The sequence below is a fragment of the Pelophylax lessonae genome, assembly GCF_965119305.1.
Source record: "Pelophylax lessonae genome assembly, chromosome: 6".
NCBI classification, from domain to species: Eukaryota; Metazoa; Chordata; class Amphibia; order Anura; family Ranidae; genus Pelophylax; species Pelophylax lessonae.
Window position 1 is genome coordinate 200,319,913 of NC_138773.1, and position 22,842 is coordinate 200,342,754.

The 22,842-nt window shown below is 46.4% G+C and overlaps 2 protein-coding genes across 2 annotated transcripts in view; both read left to right on the forward strand.

Annotated features, from left to right (window-relative positions):
- FASTKD2 (FAST kinase domains 2) overlaps nt 1–22,842 on the forward strand; it is an 89,121-nt gene that overhangs the window by 20,300 nt on the left and 45,979 nt on the right. Inside the window, exons 3-5 of the mRNA XM_082262021.1 lie at nt 214–317; nt 3,517–3,625; nt 22,466–22,589. Coding sequence (XP_082118147.1) covers nt 214–317; nt 3,517–3,625; nt 22,466–22,589 — 337 coding nt within the window. The remainder of the gene's footprint in view (nt 1–213; nt 318–3,516; nt 3,626–22,465; nt 22,590–22,842) is intronic.
- On the forward strand, nt 6,230–7,438 carry LOC309557707 (uncharacterized protein; the record flags this gene model as incomplete). The annotated part of the gene is made up of 1 exon (XM_082260484.1): nt 6,230–7,438. One exon carries the CDS (start codon nt 6,230–6,232, stop codon nt 7,436–7,438), a length of 1,209 nt encoding a protein of 402 aa, XP_082116610.1.

Consider the following 22,842-nt stretch of genomic DNA (forward strand, 5'->3'; position numbering starts at 1 on the left):
TTCTTTTACTGTTTTTTTCTTTTTTTTTTGTCAACCAAAGCATGTGCATGATAATGATATTATAACCACAGACACCAAATGTAACCTGTCAAAGAACTGTGACAGTTTTTGTCATGATGATCAAATACCTTTTCTTGTACAGCCACATTCAAAAGTACCGGTACCTGCACGTTTATCAATTATTTTATGTCTCATCTATTACAACTTGTTCAGGAACACCTGACGTGCTTCAATGAAGTGGAACTTGCCATCTTGGCCAATACTTTGGAATGGCTAAAGAGTGACAGAAATGTGGATTTGATCAAATTTGGTTTACGGTAAGAATTTTTTTTTATGGACTTGCAAAAAAGCAAACAGATGTATATTTCAAAAAACATAATTGTAAAGAATAAATTCATGTTTACAGATTTTGTTTATTCTGTGCACCCCAGCACAAATGTAAACCTTTTCACCATTAGCTTAGTGGAGAAATTTTTAAATTAAAGAGGAAGTAAACCCTCCTCAGGAAGTTGTACCTATAGGTAAGCCTATATTAAGGCTTACCTATAGGTACTGTAAATATCTCCTAAACATGCACCGTTTAGGAGATATTTACCTTTAATGCAGCCAGTGATGTCACTGGCGCATGCGCTCTGAAGGAACGGCAGATCGTGCCGTTCCTTCAGAGCCCCGTGCCGTGACCGTCGGCTCCCACGCGCGTGCGCGGGAGTGACGTCACCGCGGCTCCGGCCAATCAGATGGCCGGATGCCGCGATCCCGGAAGACGGGCGACTATACGTGTCGCCCGTCATACAGGTAAGCGGACGGCACGGCGGGGGCTCGTTCTAAGGTAAGTATTTCATAATGAGCTAGTATGCGATGCATACTAGCTCATTATGGGTTTCTCTTTCAGGATGTAAAGAAGAGAAAAAAATTTTTTCTCGGTGTACAACCTCTTTAAAGTGTTACTAAACCCACAACAGTAAAATCAGTCTGTATATGCAGTAAAGTATGCTTGTTTTACTCACTTTGGAACCTAAGGGGTTAATGGGAGAGTGCATCAGCACAGGGCCAATCAGCACTGTCCAGACATGTCCAGACAGAGGGTCAGGGGAGAATGAAAACTCCTCCTACAAGCTTGACTAGGAACTTTTGGAAGTCAAAAGGCTACTATATACTGCTGATGAGAAAAGGTAGTTTATCTGTTTACAGTATATTTACAAAAATAATTGTATTTCCATGTTCATGTGACTTGTGCAATTTATATAAAATAAAATGACGTGTACATTACATATCTTCTAAAAACAAAAATATCAATTGGTGCGACAAAAAATGTAAAATGTAAAGTCCTTCAATAAAAGAATAAAACTTTGGTGAATTGCCTTGTGTCGTAATTATATTCTTTGTTTTGTCTCGTTTCGCCCCTTGAAGCCATCAAGAGACGAAACATGCTCAGGGTGAGGCTTCTGGACAGCCAGTCCTTCTGTGCTTGCAGCCAGTGTATACCGGCTGAAGCTGGCCGGCTAAGAGTGTGAATGATATTTTTACCCATTGTCGGTGTGGACACTTTTTATGTGAGTAGATTGATGTATTTCTGTTTATAAAATAAACCTGACAATTTTGCGCACTGAAGGCTTTCTTTTTCTTCCTCCCTAATGCCGATGAGAGATACGAACTCTGTTGGTCTGTCCAATGATACATAGCTTCCTGAGGATCCAGAAACGTATTTCTGCATATTACAGGTTTATATAATAGAAATTCTGGTACCGAAATCGAAAATTCAGGATGCACTTGACCGAAACCGAAAATTAGTTTTTTTTTTTTTTAATATATATATATATTTGTATATATAATTGTATTATATTTGGCTTTTTAATTAATATCATGAATTTAAATGAATATTAATTGGATATCGGCCATTATTGGCACCTTTTTAGTACAAGAAAAGCTCAAGAAAAAAATGCATCCCTTTTAAATTCTATGTATGTCCATTCAGTTGTGGTGTTAAAAATAGTTATCGACCGATATCAGGTTGCTGATACCGATATTTTGGCCAATGCATATCGGTATCGGCCGATATGGACCGATATTTTTTTTTTTTTCATTTTTTTTTTTTTCATTTTTTTTTTTTGACAGGTACTTTTGTGGAGGGATCTGGGGGTCTAAAAGACCCCAATCTCCTCCTCTGCACTTAAAAGCATTTAAAATGCCAAGTTTGGCTGTTTTGAATGCTGTAATTTTTTTTAATCTGGTGCCAGACAGTACCCGAAAGTGATGTCACTCATGACATCACTTCTGGGTTTTTGCATGTAGACCCGATCAGAGCCGAATGCGGCTTTGATCGGGTATTCGGTAGCCGTGCAGGCTGGTTGCCCAGGTCTTCCGGTGAGACGGGAGACCCGGACGAGTCGCGGTGGGAGGGGGGGGGTGTCCCCTCTCGCTTCTTGTAATGACAGCCGAACGGTTTCTCAGCCACATCGGTTGTCATTACAAGACAGCCGACCATCAGGTATGGACACCAGTACCGGGTTGATGCCTCTAGCTGCAGGCTTTACTCCAGTACATACAATTTCCCGAAATATCGGTAACCTTCGGGGCCGATTCCAATATATCGGGAAAAGTGCATATCGGGCCTCGATATGTTGGCTTTGCCGATAATCTGTTGATCCCTAGTTAAAAATCTTGCTTGCTGCATTTTTGGTCAGTTAAAAAAACTGCACCAAAAATGCACCTCACCATTGAAATGCATTGAAAACGCAGCAAGAACTTATCAATAACGCACCCATTTTTAATGCGGTTTTTAAGTCACCTGACCTATGAAAAACACGCCATAAGCACAGTAAAATTGTGGTAAAACCCCTGCAACATTGCCTGCGTTTTCGGCACCATTAGCGGCAATTTTTTTCTTTATCGGCAAAATGCCGAGGACGTCATTTTTGGCCGCTAAAATTTCGGTGCATCTCTACTGCATATATGCGTGTTTTGCTGGGTGCTATTACCGGCAAATCTGTCTTGGGAGTGTTTAGAACACTCTGTGATGGTGGTGGACACTTGTTGATGATTAATCGGATTAAAGAAACAGCTGCCAGTTTGGGATAAAGAATTTATTCACAACACAAGGTACTTCACCAGAGATTTTCCTTTCTTGAAGGACTTTATATTTTAAGTTGTTTGTCGCCCCAATTGATTTTTGTTTTTAGATGATGCGTAATGTACAAATGTAATTTTATTTATATAAATTGCACGCGTCACAAAAATAATCTTATGTAGTGCTATATAGTAGTAAATAATTATTGATTGATGCTTCACACACAAATTAATTGTTTAATAGAGGGATTGTTGGTATTTCAAAATTTTGCATGTTGCTTTATGAAGATATTTATAAAAAGTTGTTTTCACATTAATGGTTTGTCCATAGAATATCTTAGCTTAGGTTAGTTTAGACAAGTTTGCCTGAGACAGCTTTAGCAACTTATTTCAGAAAACTCACAGAAAATGGCAATGACAGAAGTATAAAAAAATGTGTTTCTCGCCTAGGTTGATGATCTATATGAAAATTGAAGAGGTTAATGAAGTAACGCCACTTTTGACCATGATGAAAGCCGTTGGAAGAACTGCACCATTAAGCTTTAAATTAAAGCTGGAGGTAAATGCAAGAACTAAATGACTTCACTGTGTTAGTGTCCATTAAGGCAGACTCTAGTCCCTTAAGTCTGACCTATGCTATTTTTTAAAGAACAATTAAAGGCAACAATTTTTCATTAAAGGATAAGTCCACATTAACACTAAAATCCCTGCATCTATATACAGTGGGTACGGAAAGTATTCAGACCCCCTTAAATTTTTCACTCTTTGTTATATTGCAGCCATTTGCTAAAATCATTTAAGTTAATTCTTCTTCCCCATGAATGTACACATAGCACCCCATACTGACAGAAAAACACAGAATTGTTGACATTGTTGCAGATTTATTAAAAAAGAAAAACTGAAATATCACATGGTCCTAAGTATTCAGACCCTTTGCTGTGACACTCATATATTTAACTCAGGTGCTTTCCATTTCTTCTGATCATCCTTGAGATGGTTCTACACCTTCATTTGAGTCCAGCTGTGTTTGATTATACTGATTGGACTTAATTAGGAAAGCCACACACCTGTCTATATAAGACCTTCCAGATCACAATGCATGTCAGAGCAAATGAGAATCATGAGGTCAAAGGAACTGCCTGAAGAGCTCAGAGACAGAATTGTGGCAAGGCACAGATCTGGCCAAGGTTACAAAAAGATTTCTGCTGCACTTAAGGTTCCTAAGAGCACAGTGGCCTCCATAATCCTCAAATGGAAGACGTTTGGGACGACCAGAACCCTTCCTAGAGCTGGCCGTCCGGCCAAACTGAGCTATCGGGGGAGAAGAGCCTTGGTGAGAGAGGTAAAGAAGAACCCAAAGATCACTGTGGCTGAGCTCCAGAGATGCAGTCAGGAGATGGGAGAAAGTTGTAGAAAGTCAACCATCACTGCAGCCCTCCACCAGTCGGGGCTTTATGGCAGAGTGGCCCGACGGCAGCCTCTCCTCAGTGTAAGACACATGAAAGCCCGCATGGAGTTTGCTAAAAAACACCTGAAGGACTCCAAGATGGTGAGAAATAAGATTCTCTGGTCTGATGAGACCAAAATAGAACTTTTTGGCCTTAATTCTAAGTGGTATGTGTGGAGAAAACCAGGCACTGCTCATCACCTGTCCAATACAGTCCCAACAGTGAAGCATGGGGGTGGCAGCATCATGCTGTGGGGGTGTTTTTCAGCTGCAGGGACAGGACGACTGGTTGCAATCGAGGGAAAGATGAATGCGGCCAAGTTCAGGGATATCCTGGACAAAAACCTTCTCCAGAGTGCTCTGGACCTCAGACTGGGCCGAAGGTTTACCTTCCAACAAGACAATGACCCTAAGCACACAGCTAAAATAACGAAGGAGTGGCCTCACAACAACTCCGTGACTGTTCTTGAATGGCCCAGCCAGAGCCCTGACTTAAACCCAATTGAGCATCTCTGGAGAGACCTAAAAATGGCTGTCCACCAACGTTTACCATCCAACCTGACAGAACTGGAGAGGATCTGCAAGGAGGAATGGCAGAGGATCCCCAAATCCAGGTGTGAAAGACTTGTTGCATCTTTCCCAAAAAGACTCCTGGCTGTATTAGATCAAAAGGGGGCTTCTACTAAATACTGAGCAAAGAGTCTGAATACTTAGGACCCTGTGATATTTCAGTTTTTCTCCAATCGCCTTCCAGGACGGCCCAACATGAGAGATGATAGGCTCCTCCTACCGGAAACACAATCAATTAAAACACAGTTAAAAGGCCCCACCCTTCCCTCTATCCTCAGTTTAGATTGTGTTTCTTCCTACGAAACGTTTGTTGTTTTTTACTGACCTGCAGACTTTGTGATAGTCCTATGGTCCCCCTGTGAGCCAGGTTCAGCGAAGCCATTGAGAGTAGAGCTCTACCTGCCACCCCTCCCGGGTCTCTCACAGGTCGCCTCTTCCATCGGGGGAACCGTCGGTCACCCTGGGTGATCCCTCTGGTCTTTCTCTGTTTTTTCCCGGCGCCAGCAGCTCTCCTCCACGGAAGATCAGATTCAAAATTCCCGCGGGAAGTGACGTCAGACGCGAGCGAAGCCTCGCGGTCGGAGCGGAAGGAGTCGGACATCCGGTGACGTCAGTTCCGACGAACACGGAAGGAGAAGGTGGAGGAGACGCCGGAACCGCTTTACATGCGGTAGTGCAGCTCCCAGGCCGTAGGAGCTCGGACAGCTGCCAGGGAGATGAAGCCTTCTACTCACCCACCAGGGAAGGAAGAAGCGCTGGGCCAAGCAAAAGCAGCCAAACCCAGGTCGGACCCGGGTAAGTGCTGTAGTGCATCTAGAAACTTACTTTCAACAGAAAATGTCTGCTGATGTATTTTCCCTAAAAAATGCTTGATGTTCCCTCTCCCTGCCCATAGTAGGACTGTTAAGTGTCTTTTCTATAGGGCCTCATACCTTTGCATATGTGGGAACAGTGATACTAATCGATGTTGTATCCTGTCTTCCAGAGTCCCAGAGTGGTGTTCAGGAAACTTCTACTGTCTCAGGGCCAGGATCTGTTGCCTCTAAAAAGTGTGGTAACTGTGCAGACAAATTACCTCCCTCCCATACAAAACCATTTTGCTACAAATGCATTTACAAACTGGCAGGAAAAGAATCATCAGCCCTTATGAAAGACTTTTTAAAAACAGTCCGGGAGGAAATGCTGACAACAATCCAGACTGTAAAAACTTCCCTAGCACCCCCAGCCTCTCAGGCAGGGGAAGGGACCTCTTCACAGGAGAGCTTTTTTGTTAAAGCAGGACAAACTAGCCAGCCCCTTTCTCAGAGTCTACCTTCAGGTTTGCAAGGAAGTAGACAGGAAGAAGAGGATTTGAACCACTCAATCTCCCAGTCCAATTCAGAGGGAGAAGGAGATAGGGACTCAGATGAAACAGAGGAAGCAGAACCTTCCAGGAATCTGTTTGGACTTGATAACATGCAAGGGCTTCTTCAAGCTGTGTATGCCTCTGAAGAAATACCTGACGTACAAGTAGGGACATCAGCTCAGGACAGACTCTACAAGGGTCTAGGTAAGACTCCTTCTAGAGTTTTTCCCATCCACCAATCCCTCAAAGGGTTGGTTCTTCAGCAATGGCAGCGTCCAGAGACTAAGTTTAAGAAACCAGTGTCATGGAAACGCAGATTCCCCTTTAAGGAGGAAGATATCGAACAGCTGATTAAAAGTCCAAAATTAGATGCACCCTTGGCTCAAGTAACCAAGAAATCGGACCTCTCCTTTGCTGATTCAGGCAGCATTAAGGATGCCATGAATAGGAAAGCGGAGTCTCTCCTGAGGAAAGCCTGGGAGGCCAATGCCTCTACCATGGCCCCAGCCTTGGCTGCCTCTTGTGTAGCAAGGAATACCTGCTGTTGGTTAGACAGGTTGAATAAAAACTTATCCCAGGATAAGACTCAAGATTTACAGGACTCACTGACCCTGATTGGGAAGGCAGTAACTTACCTGGCAGATGCAGCTGTTGAGTCGGTTGTAGCTTCGGCCAAGACAGGTGCCCTTTTAAACTCAGCCAGAAGAGCTATCTGGTTGAAGGAGTGGGAGGGTGACCTCACCTCAAAGTCAAAGCTCTGTGCCTTGCCTTTTGAAGGATCATTATTATTTGGTTCTGGGTTGGATGAGGTTCTAGCTAGGTCCTCAGAAAAAGGGAAGAAATTTCCAGTTAAAAGGAAGGATGTTCCCAGGAAATTTTTTCGAGGCCCCCAGGAACATAGTCAAAATAGACGTAAAAGAGAACCCAACAAGAGATGGGGTTTCAGGAAGGGAAAACAAAGGAATAATTTGCTCTTTCCCTCCTCAGTGGGCTCTAGAGACAACAAGTGACGCCACCATCAAGGTGGGGGGGAGACTGAAAAAATTTCTCCCTCAGTGGGGAAAAATTTCAGTCTCCCCATATATTTACAACCTCATTCAGGAAGGCTATCGCCTTCAATTCAATTCAATACCACCCACCACAATTACCATAACTCAGGTCCCCAAGAAACCTCAGGTCAAAGAAGCTCTACTTCAGGGGATTCAAGAACTGGCAGAGCAATTAGTAATAACCCCAGTACCAGAGGATCAGAATCTACAAGGGGTGTATTCCCATGTGTTCGTGGTTCCAAAACCATCAGGCAAATTCCGCCTAATAATAAACCTGAAGAAACTCAACAGTTTCCTGACGTACAAAAAATTTTCAATGGAGACAATTTATTCAGTACGAAAGAACTTACTAAAGGATGTCTTCATGACCACCTTAGACCTCAGAGACGCTTACCTACACATTCCCATCCACCCAGAACATCAAAAGTTCCTGAGGTTTGCCTTAGAGAACAATGGGGAAACGACTCATTGGCAGTTCAGGGCACTACCCTTTGGTCTAGCTGCCAGTCCAAGAATATTTACGAAGGTTCTTGCAGAGGCGGTAGCCCACCTACACATGTTGGGGATTGCCCTGATCCCCTACTTGGACGATCTACTGATTTTCGGGAAATCAGAGACCCAGGTAAACCAGGATACCCATCGTGTAATAGAGGTTTTGGAGAGCCTAGGATGGCTTATCAATCTGAAAAAATCAGCTTTGGTCCCATCCCAGCTCCGGAACTTTCTAGGGTTTCTAGTAGACTCAAAGGCTCAAAAACTATTCCTAACCCAAGAAAGGATGCACAAGATAGTCACCTCAGTCCAAGGGTTAGAAGACTCCCCATCCTGCTCCAGAAGAGATGTTCTGAGAGTATTGGGCTTGATGTCAGCCAGCATACCAGCCTTGGTGTGGGCACAATTGCACGCAAGGGAACTTCTGTTTCTCTTACGTCCTCCGACAGTCGCCGCCTCTTCATATTCGTCACATATGGGGTATTAGACTTTGCTCCGAAGGAGTAGCTAGGCAACAGAATATGTTAACAATAAAGCTTTAACATATCCCACCCTCAAGGGGTGGTCCCCTCAGTCAATACCCTCCTACTTCCTGCAACCATATCTCAGTTTTAATGTCTAGCTTGTCAGGAGTGGCTGGCTCTCTCTGTGCTGGGACTTTTTGTCCCAGACTCTTTCTTCTTTTTAATATTTTGTTTGAGTTTTCTCTCTACCTTTACTTAGCTGTTATTTTTGTCAGCATTAGTTAGTTCTTCGGACGAAGAGGATCATGCGGACTGGGTCTCGGGCTGATCCCCCTGATCGCAGGTCGTGGGTCAGTGGCTTCCCAGTCTGCCATCGAGCGTTCAGCCAGGTAACGCTCCTGGCACAGTGAACGACCCATCCCTGTTCGGTGCAGGGATGATTGGTGAGGTGGCTACCTCACCGGACGCTGTGCGGTTTCTGAACCGCCATTGTGTGCGTCTTGAATTGCGACTCTCCCTGCCTCATGTGCAGCGGCTTGTTCGCCTGTGCGGGTTCCCCACGCCATGTGAGGTAAGTGTATCTATGTGGGGACCTGTCTGTCTGGGGGGGGTCTCAGTCTGGGACTGTGTAACCTGCCTTTAATCACACTGCTTGTCTCCCTATCTCTCGGCTGCATGCTGTGGGCTGCAAGGGGGGGGGGGAGCTGTATGACACTGAGTATGTCAGGCTGGGCAGTGTGAGGAGCTGTGTGCTGTGGGGCATGTTTTTAATGGCATGTTGGGACATATACAGCGATCGCTGCGGCGATCTAACATGTATCCATATAATGGGATAAAATTGTGTGTGATTTTATGCACTGTGGAGCGGCGATTTCGGCGCCAAACGACGCCATTTTACCGGCGCCCGCTCCGGCCGCATGGTTTACATGCACGGCGGCCATTTTCTTGTAGCCTCCATAGGCTTACATAGAGCGCCCTGGCAGCATCACTTCCTCTCTCCTGGAAGCACCGATCGAGGCAGCAGCAGCAGCGGAGTCTCCTCAGGTTTTATCCTTCTATTCCTGTGTTCCATTGCCTGTATTCAGTCTGTATATTCCCTGTGGGGGTCTCATTGTGCCTGAGTGTGGTGCGGTGGGCTGCGCTTGCCGCGCTTGCTGTAAGGGGGCAGTTAACCCTTGGTTGTCTGGCATACAGGGGCAATGGATTCTCAGGAGGGCAAGTTTCCCACAGTATTGGTGGAAAGCCAGGGGACCGCTGTTTCCCCCCCAGGGGGGGATTTAGCCACTATTGTGGCTGGCCTTGCTGCACAGGTGCAAATGCTGGTGGCTGCTCAATCTACTAAACGGCCCAGAGTTGCTCTGTCCTCTGATTCTGAGGGTGAAGGTGATGGGGCTGTTCTGGCAGGGACCCCCCTATCGGGGTCCCGCTCCTCTCTTGATCTAGTGGGGTCTGAGGTAGAGGCTGAAGTTGAGGGGGTTGATAATTCTCCCCCTGGCTCGCCTGAAGAGCTTGCAATCATGGATGAGTTGATTGCTTCCATTAAGCAGACGCTACGTTTGCAGGACGAGGTGTGTCCCCCGGCTGCCTTGGCGGCTTATGGGACGCAGAGAAAACGCAGGACGCCGCAGGTTTTTCCCTGCAATGCTGATTTTCAGCGCGCTGTTAAGGACCAATGGCGCGATTTGCGCAAGCCTTTTGCGGTACCAAGTAAATTTAAGCTGCGTTATCCTTTCTCGCCTGCCACTGATGAACGGTGGTGTGTGCCTCCGCCAGTGGATCATGCTATTGCGGTTTTGAACAAAGCCACTGCGATCCCTGCAGAGGGATCCCCTGTTTTCCGGGATGCCACGGATAGGAGACTGGAGTCTCTTGCCCGTCATACTTATTCTGTTACGGGTTCTATGCTTAAGGCTCTGTTTGCTTCTCTCATGGCGGCCCAGGCGATCGCAAGTTGGACGCAGATGCTTCGGCGCGTCCTAGTGGCCGATTCGGCCTCGGCGGCGACCCTGGATATGGTGGATCAGATCCACCAGGGTGTCATGTATCTGTGTGATGCGGACCTGGACCTGATTCCGTTGGCTGCGCGTGTGCACAGCGTGGCGGTGTTGTCTCGCCGCCTGGTTTGGTTGAAATGTTGGTCGGTGGACCAATCTTCACGTAAAACCTTAGCCAATCTGCCTTATGATGGGTCTCGCCTTTTTGGGGAGTCCCTGGATGTGTTGATTAAGGGGATTACCGGGGGTAAGAGCACTCTCTTGCCCCATTTCCCCAAGGCTAAGGGGGCTTCTGGGAAGAAGCATGCTCATTTTCGGCCCCCTCAGGGGTCCTTTCGTGCCTTTCGGCCGCACTACAAGGGCAAACCGTTCAAGGGCCAAGGCTCTCAGAAGAAGCCCTGGTCTGGGAAACAGAAGTCCGGCCAATCCGGACCTGCGGCCCATAACAGTTCGGCCTGAAGGGGCGCCCTCACCCAGTTTTGGGGTGGGGGGACGCTTGCTCGGTTTTCTGCAACCCTGGTTGGCCCGTGTGCGGGACAGATGGGTTCTGGAAATCGTTCGGTCTGGTTACAAGATCGAGTTTCTCTCTCGGCCGGAGAGCAGATTTTTTCCCTCAAATCTACAACTGTCTCCAGAGCGCCTGCGGGATCTGCACCTGGCGGTGCGGGACCTGAGGGCTCAGGGAGTGGTGGTTCCGGTGCCTCATCGGGACAGATTTCGGGGGTTTTATTCCAATCTGTTCACCGTACCCAGGAAGGAGGGCAAGGTTCGTCCGATTCTGGACTTAAAAGCTCTGAACCGCTCTGTGCGGGTTCGCAAGTTCCGCATGGAATCCCTGCGCTCGGTGGTGGCTGCCCTGGTTCCGGGGGAATTCATGGCCTCCATCGATTTGAAGGATGCGTACCTTCACATCCCCATATTCGAGGGTCATCAGAGATACCTTCGTTTTGCCATTGCGGAGGATCACTACCAGTTCGTGGCGTTGCCCTTTGGGCTCGCCTCGGCTCCGCGGGTCTTCACCAAGGTGCTTGCACCGGTTCTGGCATTATTGAGGGCCCAGGGCATTTCTGTCCTGGGGTATCTGGACGACATTCTGATTCGGTCTGCGACCAGTCAGGGTCTGGAGAAGGACCTGTCTGTCACAATGCAAACTCTGCAGGAGTTCGGTTGGACGATAAATGTTCCAAAGTCGACACTGAGTCCGTCGGTTCGTCTTCCCTATCTGGGAATGATACTGGACTCGGTGCAGGCGAAGGTCTTCCTGCCGGAAGACAAACTCAGGACTCTTCAGGAGGAAGTCAGGTCCCTCAGGGACGTTCCACACTCGTCTCTGCGGACGTGTATGAGATGTCTGGGATTGATGGTCTCGGCCTTCGAGGCGATTCCTTTCGCGCAGTTTCACACGCGGGGTCTCCAGGCGGAGGTCCTGTCCAAGTGGGACGGGCGACCTCAATCTCTGGATCTTCTGATCTCGTTGAGTCATCGCACCAGGGAATACCTTCTGTGGTGGCTCCAGTCCCCGTTGGTGTCCGGGGGCAAGTCGTTTCGTCCGATCTCGTGGACGATAATCACCACGGATGCCAGCCTGTCGGGCTGGGGTGGTGTTCTGGGCGTTCTGTCCGCCCAGGGGACCTGGTCGGAGGGGGAGTCTTCCCTCCCGATCAACATTCTGGAATTGCGTGCGATAAGGCTCTGTCTTCATCGCTGGACGGACCGGCTGCAGGGCTGCCCGGTTCGGGTGCAGACGGACAATGCCACGGCGGTGGCCTACATCAACCACCAAGGGGGCACCAGGAGTGCCCGAGCGGCTCGAGAAGTAGCCGACATTCTGTCTTGGGCCGAGACTCATGTCCCGGCGATAACGGCAGTTCACATTCCGGGAGTGGAGAACTGGCAGGCGGACTATCTGAGTCGCCAGACCCTGGATCAGGGGGAATGGTCTCTCCATCCGGCTGTCTTCCAGATGTTGTGCGCGAAGTGGGGTCTTCCAGATGTGGACCTGTTCGCGTCTCGCCTCAACTACAAGGTGAAGAGGTTCGTGGCAAGGACGCGCGACCCTCGGGCAGACGCGTCGGACGCATTAGTGGCCCCGTGGCATCGGTACAGACTGATGTACGCGTTTCCACCGATTCAGTTGCTGTCCAGGTTCCTTCGCAGGTTACACTCGGAACGCAGCACGGTGATTCTTGTGGCACCGGACTGGCCTCGCCGGTCCTGGTACGCAGACCTCGTGAATCTGGCAGTCGACGCCCCTTGGCGTCTGCCTCTTCGAGGCGATCTACTGTCTCAGGGACCGATTTACCATCCTGCTTTACAGTCGCTGGCTTTGACGGCCTGGCTGTTGAGACCGAGGTCCTGAAGGAGAAGGGTCTCTCTCCGGAGGTCGTTCATACCTTGATCAACGCGAGGAAGTCTTCCTCGGGAAAGGTTTATTACCGTACTTGGAAGGCCTATTTTGCCTGGTGTGAGTCCAGGGGGTTTTCACCCCGCACGTACTCGGTTTCCCGTGTGCTGTCTTTCCTTCAGACGGGTGTCGATCAGCGTTTGGCGCTGGCTACGATAAAGGGTCAGGTGTCTGCGCTGGCCGTTCTGTTTCAACGTCCCGTGGCTTCCAACTCCTTGGTTGGCACTTTTATTCAGGGTGTGCGGCATCTGGTTCCTCCTAGGAGGGATCCTTTGCCCCCTTGGGACTTGAATCTAGTCCTATCTGTGTTACCACGTGCTCCTTTTGAACAGATCAGGGAGATCTCGTTGTCTATGTTGTCCAAAAAGGTCGCCTTTTTGGTGGCGATCACTTCGGCTCGCAGAGTGTCGGAACTGGCGGCTTTGTCCTGCAAGTCTCCGTACCTGGTTGTTCATTTGGATAAGGTGGTCTTGCGACCTAATCCTTCCTTTCTGCCGAAACGAGTTTCGGAATTCCATCTTAACGAGGATATCGTTTTGCCTTCGTTGTGTACGAAGCCTAAACATCCAAAGGAGGTGAGATTGCACTCTCTGGATGTTGTTCGGGCGATAAGGGTTTACCTTAAATCGACTGAGTCTTTTCGTAAGACGGACTCCTTATTTGTTCTTCCAGAGGGTCCTCGGAAGGGCATGGCGGCTTCGGCCTCTACCATCGCCAAATGGATCAGGCAGACCATTGAACAGGCCTATGCCTTGCAGGGGAAGGTTCCCCCTATGCCTGTGAAGGCGCACTCTACTAGATCTCTGAGTACGTCTTGGGCCTGCCGTCATGGGGCTTCTGTAGCCCAGGTGTGTAAGGCGGCGACCTGGTCGACCGTGCACACTTTCACAAAATTCTACAAAGTAGATGTTCAGGCATCGGCGGATGCTTCCTTTGGCCGCAAGGTTCTTAGTGCGGCTGTTCCATAGGGTCCCTTGTTGGGGACTCCTGGCTGTTGGGATAGTTTTTTGTATCCCCTGGTTTTTTGTCTTTTCCTGGGTTGTTGCTCCTGTTGAGCACTTATTTTTGCTGTTGCCCAGCTGGTTTCCTTCCTTTGGTAAGGTTCCTTTCTTTGATGTGGAGACTGCGTTGCCTTTCGGCGCGGATGCGTTTCCCACCCCTCATGTTTGCACTGCTTTGGGACGTCCCCATATGTGACGAATATGAAGAGGCGGCGACTGTCGGAGGACGTAAGAGAAAACGGAATTTTTGTAAAATCTTACCTGTAAAATTCCTTTCTCTGAGTCCTCCGACAGTCGCCGCCCCCGCCCCTCTTTTGGGGTTTGAATGTATACTCTACTGCTATTCCACTAAAACTGAGATATGGTTGCAGGAAGTAGGAGGGTATTGACTGAGGGGACCACCCCTTGAGGGTGGGATATGTTAAAGCTTTATTGTTAACATATTCTGTTGCCTAGCTACTCCTTCGGAGCAAAGTCTAATACCCCATATGTGACGAATATGAAGAGGCGGCGACTGTCGGAGGACTCAGAGAAAGGAATTTTACAGGTAAGATTTTACAAAAATTCCGTTTTTTCCATTTGTCATCTTGGGACAGAAAAACAGACTCGTTGGACGAACAAGTCGTCCTCACCCCTCAGGCCCGGGAATCCCTGATATGGTGGAAAGAACAGACCAACCTAGGGAAGGGCAGGCCCTGGGGACAATGGGATCCTATAGAGATCACTACAGACGCCAGTACCAAGGGCTGGGGTGCACACATGGAAGGAGCTCATGCACAGGGGATCTGGGAGTTGGCGACAACTCAAGCCTCCTCCAATTTCAGGGAGTTGAAAGCTGTAGGAGAAGCCTTGAAAGCTTTCAAAGAGAACATCCACAACAAGGAGGTCCTCATTCTCTCAGACAATACTACAACGGTAGTATACCTGAACAGGCAAGGAGGAACCAGATCCAGACCCCTCTTGGATCTAGCCTCCTCAATCCTAAGCTGGGCCGAGGAAAGAGTAGTCTCTCTAGTAGCAGTCCACATCAGGGGGGAAAACAACCTGCAAGCAGACTTCCTCAGTCGTCATCTGATTCAGGAAGGAGAATGGGAGTTAGACCCCAGAATTTTTCAAAAGATTACACAGAGGTTCGGAACACCAGAAATAGATCTGTTTGCCACAGCGCAGAACAAGAAAGTGGAAAAATTCTTCTCCCTCACCAGGTCCAGAGGAATGATGGGGTTGGATGCCCTGGCTCAACCTTGGGGTTTCAGTCTGGCTTACGCCTTCCCCCCTCTAATGTTGATCCCGAGAGTTCTTCAGAAACTGAATCACTCGGGGGACCTCCGGTTGATACTAATTGCCCCTTGGTGGCCAAGAAGACCTTGGTTTGCCACTCTGAAGACCATGGCAATGATTCCCCCATGGCATCTGCCGGTCTCAAAAAACCTGTTATCTCAGGGTCCAGTGTTATGCCAAGACCCGCAATTTTTTCAGTTGGCAGCTTGGCTACTGAAAGCCAACTCTTAATTTCAAAAGGTTGCTCACAGAGAGTTGTAGATACTCTTCTGCTGAGCAGGAAACCTATTACCAAGAAAATCTACACTAAGGTATGGAAAAAGTTTTGTACCTGGGGTAAGCAAAGAGGATTTGACTCCCCCTCTACCCCTGTAATCCTAGAGTTTCTACAGGACGGGGTGGATAAGGGTGTGGCCATTAACACTCTTAGGGTACAAATTGCGGCTCTCTCGGTGTTCCTGGACACTCGTCTGGCAAGAGAGCCACTGATAAGCAGATTTTTGTTAGCCAGACAAAGAGTTACTCCTTTGTCTAAAGACAGGTTCCCTCCTTGGGACCTGACAAGGGTCCTAGAGGCGTTATCTAGGTCTCCCTTTGAACCTTTGGAACAGATTTCCCTCAAACGGTTGTCTTTAAAACTGACGTTTTTGCTGGCTATCACTTCAGCTCGGAGAGTAGGGGATCTCCAGGCCCTCTCTATCAAAGAACCGTTTATGACTGTATGCCCAGACAGGATAATCCTAAAACCAGATCCACTATATCTCCCAAAGGTGGCATCTCCTTTTCACAGAGTACAGGAGATCAATTTACCTTCCTTCTGTGACAACCCAAAGAACAGTAAGGAGGAAAAGTTCCACTGTATTGATGTTAGAAGAGCTCTACTCATCTACTTAGACAGGACAAAGAACTTTAGAAGGTCAAACCATCTTCTGGTCCTTCATTCTGGACCTAGGAAAGGATTGCAGGCTTCCAAGCCCTCAATTTCTAGATGGATCAGGCAAGCAATTACCATCGCTTATGAGGCATCAGGTGTCCCAGCTCCTGTTAAAGTTAAAGCTCATTCTACAAGAGCCCTAGCAACATCTTGGGCCGAGAAGGCAGGAGCATCCTGGGAACAGATCCGCATGGCAGCCACTTGGTCCAGCCAGAACACCTTCCTGAAACATTACAGGATAGAAGTACTGTCTCAACAGGACCTGACCTTTGGACGCAAGGTCTTGCAGGCAGTTGTCCCACCCTAAGGTAGGCTGAGGTTAATCTAGTATCCTCTCATGTTGGGCCGTCCTGGAAGGCGATTGGAGAAATCTTACCGTTAGTTTACCGGTAACGTCTTTTCTCATGAGCCTTCCAGGACGGCCGGCCTACCCGCCCTATCAAAGGGTGCAAACAAGTTAAAAAGGGTAAGTGCCTATGAATTGACTGTGATACACGGTTCCCTCAAGGAATTTGGTTGTGGAAGATACTTTTTTACAACTGAGGATAGAGGGAAGGGTGGGGCCTTTTAACTGTGTTTTAATTGATTGTGTTTCCGGTAGGAGGAGCCTATCATCTCTCATGTTGGGCCGTCCTGGAAGGCTCATGAGAAAAGACGTTACCGGTAAACTAACGGTAAGATTTCTTTTTTAATAAATCTGCAACAATGTCAAAAATTCTGTGTTTTTCTGTCAGTATGGGGTGCTATGTGTACATTCATGAGGAAGAAGAATGAACTTAAATGATTTTAGCAAATGGCTGCAATATAACAAAGAGTGAAAAATTTAAGGGGGTCTGAATACTTTCAGTACCCACTGTATCTCTATGATCTAACACAAACCTATCTAGCCCTGTAAAGAAAAACTCTGTATGCATACCTTTTTTGAAGCCGATCCGACCCCGATACCACACTGAGCTGTCAGCGGTGTCTTCGCTGTAAAGGCAGGTGCAGAGGACACAGCCGCCAATGAAAATCTGTAGCTTTGTGTAATAAAAGGCTGGCTTCATCCACCCGCTGCCTTGTATACAATCTTTGGGCAAATGTTAGGAATTTTGCCAAGGCACCCCAGGGTGGGTGCCTGGGCACCCGGGTTAAAAAAAAGGCTGGTCTATCGCATAAAATCCCAATAAAATACATTTACGTTTTTGCTTGTAACTTGGAAAAATTTCAAGGGGTGTGAATACTTTTTCAAGGCACTGTATGAGTGTGCTCATCAGCATCCTCATGGTCCATTGAATCTACAATTCCTTCTGCCATGATGTGGCTGTGTTGGTTTATTGTGACGGGGTTCAGGGAAAAGAACCTCTGCCTGCTTTCACAGTGGGGATGAAAGAGGAGGTGCTGCACAAGTATAGGCTTGTTGCTCTCCTCAAGTGGGGAAACTCCAGAATACTGCAAACAAACAAAAAAGGAGGCGCAAACACCTAGTGCATTACCTTTTTGTCACCTTTAAAAAATTGTATTGAAAAGCCAAAAACATACTCACAAAACATGAAGAATAAAATTGCATATAAACTGCAGACTTTCAGCTTTAATTTGAGGGTATTTACATCAACAGTTTGTATATGTGCCTCCCACTTTTTAAGGGACCAAAGGTAATGGGACAATTGGCTGCTCAGCTGTTCCATGACCAGGTGTGTGTTATTTCCTCATTATCCCATTTACAAGGAGCAGATAAAAGGTCCAGAGTTCATTTCAAGTGTGCTATTTGCATTTGGAATCTGTTGCTGTCAACTCTCAATATAAGATCCAAAGAGCTGTCACTATCAGTGAAGCAAGCCATCATTAGGCTGAAAAAACAAAACAAACCCATCGGAGAGATCATGATGACTGAAGAATTCTTTCCCTGGTGAAGAAAACACCCTTCACAACAGTTGGCCAGATCAAGAACACTCTCCAGGAGGTAGGTGTATGTGTGTCAAAGTCAACAATCCAGAGAAGACTTCACAAGAGTGAATACAGAGGGTTCACCACAAGATGTAAACCATTTGTGAGCCTCAAAAACAGGAAGGCCAGATTAGAGTTTGCCAAACAACATCTAAAAAAGCCTTCACAGTTCTGGGAAAACATCCTATGGACGGATGAGACCAAGATCAACTTGTACCAGAGTGATGGGAAGAGAAGAGTACGGAGAAGGAAAGGAAATGCTCATGATCCAAAGCATACCACCTCATCAGTGAAGCATGGTGGTGGTAGTGTCATGGCGTGGGCATGTATGGCTGCCAATGGAACTGGTTCTCTTGTATTTATTGATGATGTGACTGCTGACAAAAGCAGCAGGATGAATTCTGCAGTGTTTCGGGGAATATTATCTGCTCCTATTCAGCCAGATGCTTCAGAACTCATTGGACAGCGCTTCACAGTGCAGATGGACAATGACCCGAAGCATACCGCGAAAGCAACCAGAGAGTTTTTTAAGGGAAAGAAGTGGAATGTTATTCAATGGCCATATCAATCACCTGACCTGAATCATATTGAGCATGCATTTCACTTGCTGAAGACAAAACTGAAGAGAAAATGCCCCAAGAACAAGCAGGAACTGAAGACAATTGCAGTAGAGGCCTGGCCCAGCATCACCAGGGATGAAACCCAGCATCTGGTGATGTCTTTGCATTCCAGACTTCAGGCTTTAATTGACTGCAAAGGATTTGCAACCAAGTATTAAAAAGTGAAAGTTTGATTTATGATTGTTAATTTGTCCCATTACTTTTGGTCCCTTAAAAAGTGGAAGGCACATATACAAACTGTTGTAATTCCTACACCCTTCACCTGATTTGGATGTAAATACCCTCAAATTAAAGCTGAAAGTCTACTGTTAAAGCACATCTTGTTTCATTTCAAATCCATTGTGGTGGTGTATAGAGCCAAAAAGATTAGAATTGTGTCGATGTCCCAATATTTATGGACCTGACTGTGTGTGTGTATGTATATGTATGTGTATATATACAGTGGGTACGGAAAGTATTCAGACTCCCTTAAATTTTTCACTCTTTGTTATATTGCAGCCATTTGCTAAAATCATTTAAGTTCATTCTTCTTCCTCATGAATGTACACATAGCACCCCATACTGACAGAAAAACACAGAATTGTTGACATTGTTGCAGATTTATTAAAAAAGAAAAACTGAAATATCACATGGTCCTAAGTATTCAGACCCTTTGCTCAGTATCTAGTAGAAGCCCCCTTTTGATCTAATACAGCCAGGAGTCTTTTTGGGAAAGATGCAACAAGTCTTTCACACCTGGATTTGGGGATCCTCTGCTATTCCTCCTTGCAGATCCTCTCCAGTTCTTTCAGGTTGGATGGTAAACGTTGGTGGACAGCCATTTTTAGGTCTCTCCAGAGATGCTCAATTGGGTTTAAGTCAGGGCTCTGGCTGGGCCATTCAAGAACAGTCACGGAGTTGTTGTGAAGCCACTCCTTCGTTATTTTAGCTGTGTGCTTAGGGTCATTGTCTTGTTGGAAGGTAAATCTTCGGCCCAGTCTGAGATCCAGAGCACTCTGGAGAAGGTTTTTGTCCAGGATATCCCTGTACTTGGCCGCATTCATCTTTCTCTCGATTGCAACCAGTCGTCCTGTCCCTGCAGCTGAAAAACACCCCCACAGCATGATGCTGCCACCACCATGCTTCACTGTTGGGACTGTATTGGACAGGTGATGAGCAGTGCCTGGTTTTCTCCACACATACCGCTTAGAATTAAGGCCAAAAAATTCTATTTTGGTCTCATCAGACCAGAGAATCTTATTTCTCACCATCTTGGAGTCCTTCAGGTATTTTTTAGCAAACTCCATGCGGGCTTTCATGTGTCTTACACTGAGGAGAGGCTTCCGTCGGGCCACTCTGCCATAAAGCCCCGACTGGTGGAGGGCTGCAGTGATGGTTGACTTTCTATAACTTTCTCCCATCTCCTGACTGCATCTCTGGAGCTCAGCCACAGTGATCTTTGGGTTCTTCTTTACCTCTCTCACCAAGGCTCTTCTCCCCCGATAGCTCAGTTTGGCCGGACGGCCAGCTCTAGGAAGGGTTCTGGTCGTCCCAAACGTCTTCCATTTGAGGATTATGGAGGCCACTGTGCTCTTAGGAACCTTAAGTGCAGCAGAAATCTTTTTGTAACCTTGGCCAGATCTGTGCCTTGCCACAATTCTGTCTCTGAGCTCTTCAGGCAGTTCCTTTGACCTCATGATTCTCATTTGCTCTGACATGCATTGTGATCTGGAAGGTCTTATATAGACAGGTGTGTGGCTTTCCTAATCAAGTCCAATCAGTATAATCAAACACAGCTGGACTCAAATGAAGGTGTAGAACCATCTCAAGGATGATCAGAAGAAATGGAAAGCACCTGAGTTAAATATATGAGTGTCACAGCAAAGGGTCTGAATACTTAGGACCATGTGATATTTCAGTTTTTCTTTTTTTAAAAATCTGCAACAATGTCAACAATTCTGTGTTTTTCTGTCAGTATGGGGTGCTATGTGTACATTCATGAGGAAGAAGAATGAACTTAAATGATTTTAGCAAATGGCTGCAATATAACAAAGAGTGAAAAATTTAAGGGGGTCTGAATACTTTCCGTACCCACTGTATATATATATATATATATATATATATATATATATATATATATATATATATATATATATATATATATATATATATGATCCTGCGTAGGGCGGCTACCCTGTAGCAGTAAAAATGCTATTTAGGCGGTCGCAAGTGGTTAAAGGGGGCAATACCAGCTTTAATGCAGATGGTGTACTTACTTTTTCTACAGTATACCATTACATATGTTGATATTTTTTGGTAAATGCTTGAAAATGCATTTTGTTTTGTGTTCTTAAATATAACACCTTTATCCATAGGTCCTGGTTGAATGAAGATCCAATGTTTGCATGTTCAAATATGTTGAAAAAGTCATCAATTTCCATTGCTGTGCATGTATATGTGTTACACATCTCTAAAATGTGTACATATTTGAAATGGGCAGTTTTAGAGTTGGGCCTCATGCACACAGTGCGTTTGAAAAAACGAGCTGCAAAGCCAGTTCTGACGCCAGGAAATAGCATCTGTAAAAACATGCTTTTAGCAGTGTTTTGTATTGGCGTTAATACACATTTTAGCCACGTTTAGCAGCCTTTTCAAATACAACTACTACAGCTTAAAAATGTCTGACTTGGCCTAACACTGTATGCGGCGTTAAGCAGCCTTTTGGCATATTTACAGCTTAACGCTGCTGCTCCAGAACGCGCTGTCCCTGGGTTTTTTTTTTTTTTTTTTTTTTATATCTTAAAAATGCCTATGCCAATTTACAGCTCCTAACAGCCTATGTGTGCATGAGGCCATAGAATAACATTGAGTGACGTTTTTTAAGCTGCAAAAAAAAAAAAAAACTGATGCTCCTAAAAGCAGCTGTATAAGCCCCATGAGTCCTTAGGCCCCTTTCACACTTGGAGTCCTTCGGCGGACTCCGTTTTTCTCAGCGGGGGATCGATCCGCTGATCCTCCGCTGAGCAGGCGGATGGCAGCTCTGAGAACGTCTGTCCGTTCTCATCCGATCCACTGGACCGATAGAAAATAGGGTTTCCATCCGTCCAGATTTGACGGATCGGATGTCAGCGGACATGTAGAGATACATAAGGCATCTTTTCAGATCCCCCTAAAAAACTGACAGGTGGATCTTAACGGTCCGCCTGTGTGAAAGGGGCCTTATAGTCAAGTTACCCAACACATACTGATGCTGCTACATTTGCCCTGAACATCAAGGCTTCAAGGATCTCTGGGCAAGAATGGACAAACAGAGAAAAAGGAACTCCTCAATTTAAGCTCTGCAGCTTTCTCCCTCTACCTAGGTGTTAGAGATTGACCATAGACTTTTATGGGCCCCTTACCTAATAAATAGAGATTTTTTTCTTTTTAAGAGTCAGAATATGGATATTATGTAATACAGTCTCTTCGCATGCTTAAAAACCTATTAAGAGCCGGTTCACACTGAGGCGACACGACTCCTTACTACTTCGGGGGCGACTTGTGCATTACCATGCACCACAACTTCGGAGTGACTTGCATGGACTTCACATAATGGAAGTCTGCAAATCGCTCTGAGGTCGCCCCGAAGTAGTACAGGACCCTTTTTCTAAGTCGGCTCGACTTGTGTCGCTCCTATTAGAACGGGTCCTGTGGCGGTCAATGGACCGCGAGGGAGCGCGACTTGTCAGGCTGAGAAGTCGCGCTAGTGTGAACCGACTCTTATAGTGGAGTGTCCCTTGAATTGTTTTTTTATTCATTTTTCTAACTGTTAAAATTACTAAGTCTCATATTTGTAGTAATCATTTAAACTGCAGAACTTTTACTTGTCTCACTTTTTCTTTTTTTTTTTAAAGAATAAAGCCTTACAGATGGTTGACAGATTTAATGTTGCACAGAGTGAAAAGCTATTTTGTGTCCTTGCTGATATTGACTTCTACTCTGAACATCTCCTGAATGCTTGCAGTGATAAACTCATTGGTAGGTAATGATATGTTTACCAAAACACTAACATTAAGGCTCTGTTCACATCTTGGTGTCCCAGATCGCGGGCAGGATCGTTGTGATTCTGCCCCGATCCAGAATCACCGCAAATCGCGGGGGCACCCGTGTGATTCACATCACTTCCAATGGCAACCCAAATGTGGTGCGATTTTCGCCCAATTAATCGCAGTAAAATCGGGCAAATAGAATTGCGGGATGCCTGTCGCCCGAAAGAAGTACAAGAACTTAT